The sequence below is a fragment of the Rhopilema esculentum genome, chromosome 6, assembly GCF_057945365.1.
Source record: "Rhopilema esculentum isolate cy_ngs chromosome 6, ASM5794536v1, whole genome shotgun sequence".
In the NCBI taxonomy this organism is placed as follows: Eukaryota; Metazoa; Cnidaria; class Scyphozoa; order Rhizostomeae; family Rhizostomatidae; genus Rhopilema; species Rhopilema esculentum.
Window position 1 is genome coordinate 10,432,711 of NC_142820.1, and position 10,640 is coordinate 10,443,350.

Sequence of the window (10,640 nt, forward strand, 5' to 3'; positions counted from 1 at the left end):
ATTTCAATGTTTGCAGAATGGTGTTGAATCTTTCAAATGGACTGACGGCGAGATTCAGCCCAATTGTGTTTTTGAAATCCTCCATTTTCTTCACTGAGTTTATTATTGTCACCTTTTCCTTCCCTCAACAACAACACAGACGCATGCGCCAAGGGCAAAGCTCTTATCGTTCCATTTTCTGGACCAGTTCTGCGCGTTCACACGGGAACGGAACGGAACGATTGCGTACCGTTCCACTTTTCGTATCACTTATTTTATCGTTCCACTTTTTGGAACGGAACGATGTCGTTTGAAGCGTTCCTGTGTGAACACAACCCCTGAGCGTTCCGCTTTTCGGAACGGAAAAGAACGGAACGGAACGATTGCGTTCCCGTGTGAACGGGGCCTTAGCTTTCCCTTGGCGTTCCCAAAATGGGTTGCCCTCCCCCACCCGGTCGAGGCTTTTACGCCAAGGTTCAGTACGGGGCCACAAACAGAAAAAATGGCGGAAGGAAAGGGTGCTAAGGACACGGACGACATTATTCCAATTCGCCCTAATTTCAAAAGGAAGATCGGATCAGTTGATGGAAATCAGATAAAACCTTATGGAAACAAAATCAAAGTAAATGATAGGAAAGCTACAACAGAGGAAGTTGAAAAAATAAGATTTGAAAATGGAATTGAAGTCGATACTGATAACTGTCCTGGTCCTATTTTGGGGTTCGAAGAGTCGAATTTGCAGACAGAAATAATCGAAGTTCTAAAACATCGCAGTATATTGATACCAACACCAGTGCAGATGCAATCTCTCCCAATCCAACTATTAGGCAGGGATTTAATTGCAATAGCTCCCACTGGCTCTGGAAAAACTCTTGGGTACCTTCTGCCAATGTTTGCCTTTCTTAAAAGCAACACAGCTAAAATCACGAGCAGAAACAATACATCCTCACTTATTGTTGTTCCGACAAGAGAGCTTATGCAGCAAGTATTGGATACTTGTGAAAGCTTTCTGGGTGATTTAAACAAAGGAAATATTTCACAGGAAAGATTTGTTACTCATTCGAATACTCAAAGACAAAATCAAGACCAATTGAATTTCATATCAACTTACCAGAATCCAGTGAATCAGTTTTCTTGGAACTCTCCATCTCAGAATACAGGTTCACAATATCCAAATGCAGATTATGGCACTAGGCAGCCATTTTTCCACACAACACAGACTGACTTGAAAAACATAGACTCAGCAACAGGCTATTGTGTGTATGGGATTTGTGGAGGGGTGCCAATGAAGCCACAAATTGAAAGACTAAAAAGCAGAGTTGATGTAATAGTTGCAACACCTGGAAGACTTCTTGACTTATGTCAAAGAAATTTGCTCTGCCTTAAAAGTGTAAGGTATATAGTTTTAGATGAATGTGACAAGATGTTAGATATGGACCTTGAAGACCAATTAAGAAAATTAATGGCCATGGTAATGTCAAATGAAATGCCTCAACAGACAAGTCTATGGTCTGCCACCCTTCCTTCGTCACTTGAGAGACTAGCAAGATCATCTGTTATCAACCCAATCACAATTAATGTGGGTTTGAAAGATACTGTTTGTAAGAATATAGAACAGAATGTGATTTTCATGCACACTTATCAAAAAGAGAAAAAGCTGCTTCAGACTATACGCCAGACCAAATACCCACCAGTGCTTATATTTGTATCATCAATCACAATGGCTGATGAAATTGCACAACTTCTGAAAGAGGAAGAATTCTTTGTTGAAAGATTGCACTCCCAACTTAACCAAAACAACCGTTTCAAAATATTATCTGATTTTAGAAATGGCGAGTTAGATGTGTTAGTAGGAACAGACTTGGCTAGTAGAGGACTAGATATACCTGACATTACACATGTAATAAATTATGATACACCAAACAGTATTGAGGATTATATTCATAGATGTGGTAGAACAGGAAGGTTTGGCCGACACGGGAAGGCAACAACATTTCTCACATTAGAGTGCAAAATAGCTGAAGAGTTGAAACTATTGCTTGAATCAACTGGATCAACTGTTCCTATGGCATTAAAGGACACAAAACAGTTTGGAAAAACGGTTTTGAAAACAGAATTAGGGGATAGATTGTTATGAATTAGGGTTGTAGATTTTAACTTCCTGATGTTTTATTTTTTTATGTTACCAGAGCCTTTATGAAAACAGGCTGATGAAGGCATAGAATAATGTTTTGTTTGTGTATAAATGATTGCTTGCTATTTTGCAAGGAAGACACGCAGATAAACAATCTAATACTCATTTGTTTGAGCTGGAAATCAATATTAATCAACATATTTTCAACCCAATATCTCATTAAAAAAAGTTTTTTTCCCTTTTTGATTGGGGCTTGGCTGATAACAAAAAGAACTGAAAACCAAAATTAATAATCATATTGATACATGGGTTTCTAAAAAGACACATAAAAATGTTGATTTGATGAAAGGATCCAGTTATACCAATATGTAGTGACTGGTGATATCAAAAAGCAAAAAAATACACTTCCAATCCAATGTGAATGACTGTTTAGGAAGCAAAAATTCCAGGCTTAATCTTCTAATTATTCATTATTATTCAGTGACTAGAGAATATGTTGAAAATTTTTCTTTTAGATAGTCTTGAAATATCAGTTAGAGTCTGGCAGTGGCAGATTTAAGGTGGGGGCAACTAGGGGCAGTTGCCCCTCCCTCACCAAGTTGAAACAAGTCTAATGTTGCAAAATCACATAACATTAGACCTAGAATATGCAGACGACATCACAAGTATAACATCAGACTACACATACATTCAACAAAAACAAAAATTTCTGCCAGAAGTTCTTTCAAAACGCAACTTGACCATAAATACAAGACCGAAAATTTTACTATCACGAAATACAAATGTGAGCATGTATGTGAATGTAAATGGAAAGTTGCAAGCTGCTTGGTAGTGTACTAGATGCAGAAAACGACACCAACATACGCAAAGGCCTCGCCATTCAATCCGCCATCATACTGGATTTCATCTTCAACAACAAAAACCTCAGCATCAGCACAAAATTAAAAGCCTTTGACCCTTACGTTACATCCATATTCCTATACAACTCAATCAGACCTCTGGACATTAACGAATCTCTTGAATTAAAATTGACAGTTTCCATAGAATATTAAGAACATGGATCTTAAACATAATTCATCCCAAAATAATGAAAAATGACGATGTCTACTAACAAACCAATGAAACTCTAGGGAGCAAGATAATCGAAAAACGTCAACTTGGATGGTTAGGACATGCACTTTGTTTACCAGAACAAACTCCTGCAAAGCTAGCCTTGGCATACACTGATGAAAAAAATACAAGACCAAGAGGCCTCCCAAAACTAACTTGGATTTCAAAAATGAAATCAATGCTACGGAATATTTATAAAATCGAATGAAAAGAATTTTGTGAACTAGCACAGGATAGTCTTGCCTGGCAAAATGATCTTAATTAAAACCATCTGCTACACTGAGTAAATTTATCTACGAAAAAGGTGTTTTATAATAATCATATATAAATAGTCTAAGCTCAGCTAAGTGAAGTTAATGGATTCTCTTTTAATGTCCCTATTTAAAAGCAAAGTTTCGTCACTTTGGAAGAAGGTAGTGCAAAATAGAAAGTAAAGATATGGTAAAATGTTTTACAGTTGTTATTTAAGAAGCTCGCTATTGATAACTGCGAGATAAACTAAATGGTTCTACCTGGTGCACAATAATTTGTCCTAGTTAAGCAAGCGTTCAAATTTTCTAGAAGTGTTTGAACGATAATCCTGTAATTAGCTTGGAAAAGAGCAGCAAGCAATCTATTTCAATAACAAGTCGATAGCTGCACTACTATTTATTTACAATCACTGCCAAAAGTCTTGGAACATCAACCTAGGTTTTCAAAGGCAACTTCAGCCTTCCCCTCTCCCCCTAAGAACAATGTTGATTTACCATATAAAAAAGAAAGAGGGTACGTAGTACGCTTTTTCTTATAGCTTGTTTACTATTTTTCAAGACTATCAACATTGTTTTGGGGGGAAAGGGAGACGGAAGTAGTAGTGTTCGGGAAAACAAATGAAAAATAGAAAAACAGCGCAAAGTGTTGGATTTTTCGAGAAATTTTGCCAGTGATTTACATGGTCAGCAATCAGGTACTCGGTTGAGTACATGTTCAAAAAATTTCCAATGATATTTTTATGATAAACAAAGCGAAAAATACAAAAATATAAACAACGCCAATATCCAAACAGTTTATTGACGCCCCCTCATTTTAACGCTAAACTTTATTTTACGCTCCTCCTAAACAAGTACACTATCAAAGCAGCGGGGCTCTGTTGGCAAAAAAAGAACACTAGTACAAAAGTCCAACCTATGACTGAAGTTGACATGTATGCTTTGACTTAAAACAACCCGAGGCATCAGAAATCTTGAAAGCTGCAACTATATTCTTTGTATTTTTCTTGTCTGCTTTTCATGCATAAGGTCGGAAAGAGTTGATTAATTAACTGAGGGTAACTTATTTCAAGTTTCTTTTTGGAAAGATATGCTTATTGGAGAGGGGTTTATCAAAGAGAAGAGACTAAGTAAAGATTTTGCATTTCCTACCCCCAAACAGATAGGATGGAACTATCAGGTGTACATGCACTGACTAAATCAATTCGTCTTGTTACGTCAATGATTTTCAGCAAAAGCTTTTCCATAGCTCATGTCCTTCAAATGTTTGGAGTGCGACGTTTCCGCTCTAAATTTGCCCCGAAATGACTTAAGATGGTTTTATTTAGAGATTTTTGTTTTTCGAAAAAGCTAAAACTTAGCCAACATTCACAAATATACTTTTTACATCGTCATATGAGGTTTGGAAAGTTTGCTAAATTTTCTGTGTCTGTTCAGTTGGATATAAAAAAAAACGTAACGTCCAGTTTTCTCTAACCTATCTTATTAAAGATATCATAAAACGAAATATTTTAAGTTGTTACGTTTTGTAAATACCCGCATAAAAACATTGCTTTATGCTGACAACTCTTCTGACATCAGAAGTGAGAAGTCCTTTTGATAACCTTGCCTATGTCAGCAAAAGCCAAAAACTACTGTGATCCCACTTTGCCCTACGACTGATGTCATATGAACCATACCTCAAAATGAACTTTATCGATCTTCAAATAGGATTTCAAAAGAATTTTATCAATCAAAATATTTCGTCATGACATTTCATAATCAACATACATTACTTCGTAAGACATAATGCTATCATTACCAACGCTTTTAGGCTACTACATATCTAGAGAAATTCGGTTGTATATGCATTAATATTTTATACATTATAAAACAAAACAAAACATTGGTTTTTACACGAAATGGTGCGAATTCGTATTTACAATTTATGAAAGAGTGGATGGATTAAAGTTCGCCAGCGACTTTATGCTTTAGAATGTTTCTTTGTGTGTATTTAGCTTTAAAAGCGATTCCTGATATCTTGGACAGCTATCGACACAGCATATTCTTAATGGATGAAAACTTTCTATCTCGTATTCGAGACAAACAACGTGTTTGGATCAAGGCATGAGCATTTTATTCATTGAGAACGTTTTGCAAATATGCCAGATAACAAATTGCAAGTCTCAGAACCTCAATTTTGGATAATTTCTTGCTTTTTGGTAATGACGGTATGGACTGTCTCAACCTGTCAAAGGCGATGTTAAAAGCTTTTGCTCTGTCCTTCTCTTTAACTCCAGCATGAGGGCGAAAGTTCCTTGGAGACGTTTCTCCGTCTGACGACTCGTCAATGTTTCGAGCTCGCTTGGATGCCCGTGCTGTCGCTGCACCGTAGATAGTTTCTTTGTATTTTCTTTTGCCAAGAATGCTGTTTGCTGTAGCCTGCATCTCGAAGTTCTCTGCTGGCTCGGTTTTAATGAGATGGCTCAGTCTTTGCTTTGACGGCGGCATGCTGAATTCCCAATAACGCAGCAACGTAAACAGTACCTAAAATGGAGGCAAATATGTTTGCTTATGCTAAAGCCCAAGAAAAGAAGAAAGCTTTGATATATGCTTACAGTGTCCATGGCATATTAAATCATTTCTTTAGAAGGAATAAGATCACTGTTGGTCGTACCTCTCCGGTAGCATCAGTGAGCACAAGGGGCAACCTTTCTATATGCACCTTTAAATGTATGAGTTGAAATCAATTTGACAGCTTGATATAAATTCAGTGGCTATTTTGTCAATTGCTAGTCTAAACGGAATTTTTAGGCTACCAAAAAGGAAACATTTCACAAAAGTTTTTGACCGTGAAAAGATTAGTGTTTTACGATATATGATGATCGCAAAAACCAGCAAAATTCTCTCCGTTCTCTTTCAACTTCCTTCGCTTTTTATTTAGGTCTTTCCTTACTATTACTGCACAAATTATTATCTCAACTTTTTTTTCAAATCCATTTTCCTGAATGCATAAGCAGTTAGATATCAATATAGGTTATAAAACCTATCGCGCGACATAACGAAATGAATTCATTTAGCAGCAATCGGAAATCGAAGGTTTGTCACCTAATGCTCGATTAGGCGATTGCGAAATTTCGATAAATTTGCTGCATCAGAATAAATCATACGGAAGTCAGATGGAATGATTTATATTTGAAATCTCCACTGGAATGTTTTTTCAAGGTCTATAGTTGAGTTGCTATCTTTGGAGTAATTGTAAAGAATGAAAAAAAACATATCTGAAATATCAAAAGCAGTCAACGAATAACAGGAAAAAAATTCGAATACCAGAAGCTTAAAAACGCTTACCTTATTTTATGTTCCTCTTCTCTAATTGCTGCAAAATCTGCGTGAGAAAAGACGTTATAAAGACCTTGTCATCACAGTCCTTTGGGCATTCGGTTTAATGATGCTCTCTCTTGGGTCAAAAACAATTCATGAATTTTTACACGTATACTGTCGTATTTATGCTCTCGTCCAGTGGGAGTCGTTAGTAATATTTACTCTCCATTCAATTCGGCTAATGTTTAATCAAAACCGACAAAATAATTATTCTGCTATTTGCTTCAAACAGCTTGAATACAATGGAATTTATAATGTCGACTATTTTCCCACTGCTTTCCTCTGTGTGACTTAGATCATAAATAGAAGTTAACGCAAGTCCTTTTGGGCCTAATCGCTTTTACCTTTGTATTTACTTTCGAGTTTTTAACTGCATTCTAAATGATTTTCTTCTTTGTTCGCTTTCGCTGGCGGTCCAGCTTTCAAGCCATAGTTTAGGCGGAGGGTACACTAGTCAGGCTCGTGACGAAATTTCCGGACCGCTCGTTCACCGTACCGTAGTGTATTATTCGTACCCTTTTAAGTACTACGTCACCTAAACTGCGGTTCTCACTAAAATGTTGCAACGGGACGAAGCTATTATGTTTCAAATAGTAACTTGTTTCATCGCTGGGTCAAGCAGTCTCCACCCATCGCCTACCGGTATAATATTGCATATTTTTCGGACTCTGTGCAAACCAGAAAGATTTTGTGTTTTTTGCGACCCTGTTGTTTCACTATCGATCACAATTAACATGTGATACACCAAAATTTGCTCTTGGCTTACCCGTACTTTAGCTACAAAGACCTCCTTGATCGGCGATCTTCAGCATTAAAGGAACAGACATTTCTTTTTCTTTTTTCTAGCTACAAGATTGCGATTTGCTTTATCTTTGCAAAAGATTTAAAACTTAGAGGATGCAAAAGAAGAGCAGAATAAGAAGTTGCAAGTGCCTTGCTGTAAAATGGAAACGGGTACTGCAATGAACGATCTTATGAGAAACACGTGTGAAAAGCTTGTTTTTACGAAGATTTATGGCTTCCTTTATATCAAGGGCCTCTTACGACGAAAGGCTGAGGGGAGAAAGCCCCGCATTTTTGATTAACAAATAACCTCGGTAAAACACATATTTTGCATCAAGTTTAATTTGCACCATTCATACTAGTCCCAAACAATTTTCAAACTGACACCGGATTCTATTATTGTGAAGAATTAAGAAACTGCCGTTTCTGGTAAGGGGGGAATTACAATCAAATTTTACTAATTATAGCAAGCCCCCTATGGGATACAAAAGGAAACACCCCACTCAATTGGTCATTATAAACCTGTCAATTTACTTCCTGCATCGGAAGACTATTCTTTTTATGATTCATTCATTTTCACCTATTTTTGAATTTTCAATGGTCTTTTAGGTTGGATTTTTATGACCAATGGTATAATGGACACAGCTTGCACCCAATGAAAAATTCAATTGCAGTACTTTTCCCCTTTGAAAAAGCAAAATTTACAATATTCGATGGTTTCATAAAATGCACCTTTCTTAAATATTTCGAAATTCTGAGGCTGGTTTGTTCTTAAAATTTGTTCTTAAATTTTTAGGGTATAAGCAGTGCAATTGCTTGCTTTAACGCGCTAGGAAGGTGTTCAGGGTTCTTTTACTAGCAAAATGAGTGAGACATCCTTGATTTGCCGGGATGTTTGAAAACTCACCGAAAAAGCCCTGAAAAAGATGAAACATTGTTTAAAATTATGTATTGAAGTGACCCAAACTCAGCTTCTTCTTAATTGGTTCTTAACTTTGAGTCAATTTTGAGGCTAAGGTTCTTATAAAATTGTTCTTATATGAAAAAAGAGTGTATTTGATGAAATCAAGTAGTTTGTTTTCTTTTTATTTGTCTATGTAGATGGTTCATCAGCTCTTAGGTTTGTCATCACGATTTTAGTATTCACATGAAATTCTGCACCCTATCTTCCATGGGTGCTAGGGTCTATCCTATCAAAAATTACTTAAAATCTCATTATAAATCTTTTTTCACATTAGATTTCATGTTTTTACTGGAAACAGCTATTTTTTTCTAAGACAGCAATTACTCAAGGCTGGGATTGTAGATACCTACTAAAAATTCCAGCTTTTCATCAACAGAATCATTTAATATAGTTTTCCCTGGGAATCTCAGCCTCATCTATTCCTAATGATTTCCAAAGTTTGTTTTCACCAAGGTTTAGCACCTGTCAATTTCCAGGGCATCAAATCAAGAACGAAAAATCATCTGTTGCCATGGGCTGCAACGGTTTTCTCAAAAACATTTTTCTAGAACAAATTTAGTCACACATACACCTACACGGAAGATGCCGCAATAATACCACCGTAATCGAAAATATTTCTGCATTACATCACGATTTGCATTATCATCGACTTTTTCAACTGCCGCATTGAATTGAAATGTAAGATCAAGTGGCCGTATTGAAAGAGTATATCCGGGTTTTATCGCATCACGGACATAGCGCGGAGTTGCCAGTGCGGCTGATTTTTGCTTAGACCTTGATTCGGCATGAAAATATTTCGATGTTTTTCTTGGTACAAAAGATCTACCGGTATGAAGAACAACGTTAAGTTTTAAGCCGTAAAAGTAAGCCCAAAGAAGCAGATTACCCAGGCTAAATCGCAAACAAATTAACCTTGGTAATTACCTCTAAATAAACACAGCTATAAACCCCGCTATCCGTCATTAGGAATCAATTTAAAGGATTTTTTAAAGACGTTTTTATCCGCCCAAAGACCGTTTAATCTACTGGTGTAATTCGTATGCTTTTGAGTACAAAAATAAAGCCATATGCTAATCATTACAATAAATGAATCGAGCCAAAGAATTTAAACGTGTTACAAAATTTCATACCAGTGCACATTAATAGATAAATTTTATGAGAACTTGAAAGTAGTAAATCTGTAGAAGTAGCATCCTTGACTGGGATATGCAGCTCGACGTAAACCAATCGAAGCACAAAAGCTCATTCTAAACCAATCAAAAGTCAACGTTTCATCACCAGTGCATCTATTTGCAAGCTTTTTGAACACACTGCCTTTCGAAAAATTTTACTGAAAAGTTAGGTGGAATGTATTTTCTGCAATACCTTCAGTTGCTTCCTTTACTTTAAATGACGGTAAATTTCTTTGGATATTTTGCTTGATGAATAATTCTGTTTGCGCTGTTCCCCATTCTGTCCAATACTCTTCAAGGGCATAAGCCCTCACTTGCCCTTTTCTCTGCATTCTTCGAGTTTGCCTGTTAGTGCAATGTTAGTGCCACTGCCACGCCGTAAACTTAAGAAAGACAGGACAAGCATCATCCATTTTCTAGTTAGCCTCCTTTTAAGCGTCTATACCCTTTTTAGTTTTGTCATTGCTCAGAGGACAAATTGTTTCTAATACACAGGAAAAATTAGGCATGATTGAAAATTCATAGTAAGCGGTATCTACCAGTTATGGATGATATACAGACAGCTTGTTAGCCACTATTTTAGTGATTTTAAAATGTTAAGTATGCTGCTGCACATTTTTATAGGAAACTTGGATCAGCATTAAGCGCTAAAAGTTTCTTAATCTCGCATCCAAATTTTTCATTTTAGTACTAAAAATTTTTTAGTTGTTTTCTTATTTTTGGAACCTAAAATTGCCTTATCCTCTTGAACATGATCACTTTTGGAAAAATATACGCTGAGATCGTCACGAAAAAGACCAGTGCAGATCAAAATCCAATGTACGTTATCTTTCTAAAGGAAAATCAACAAAGTAAGAACTTTTGGACTCTTTTTTTAAAAACGGAAA

General features: G+C 36.3%; 1 protein-coding gene and 1 non-coding gene across 2 annotated transcripts; one reads left to right on the forward strand and one right to left on the reverse strand.

The window, feature by feature from the left end:
• The first annotated feature begins 160 nt into the window (after positions 1–160).
• LOC135686516 (uncharacterized) lies at positions 161–2,198 on the forward strand. The gene has a single exon (XM_065202763.2). It carries the CDS (start codon positions 482–484, stop codon positions 2,114–2,116), a length of 1,635 nt encoding a protein of 544 aa, XP_065058835.2. The 5' UTR covers positions 161–481; the 3' UTR covers positions 2,117–2,198.
• Positions 2,199–5,194: 2,996 nt separating this feature from the next.
• On the reverse strand, positions 5,195–7,594 carry LOC135686299 (uncharacterized). The gene is made up of 2 exons (XR_016143854.1): positions 6,802–7,594; positions 5,195–5,997 (listed from the first exon to the last, which is right to left on the reverse strand). It is a non-coding gene; the product is annotated as an uncharacterized LOC135686299 (transcript).
• Positions 7,595–10,640: the final 3,046 nt, after the last annotated feature.

Excerpts from the sequence above, each read along its gene's own strand:
- LOC135686516 (XM_065202763.2), top strand. The coding sequence starts at position 482 with ATGGCGGAAGGAAAGGGTGCTAAGGACACGGACGACATTATTCCAATT.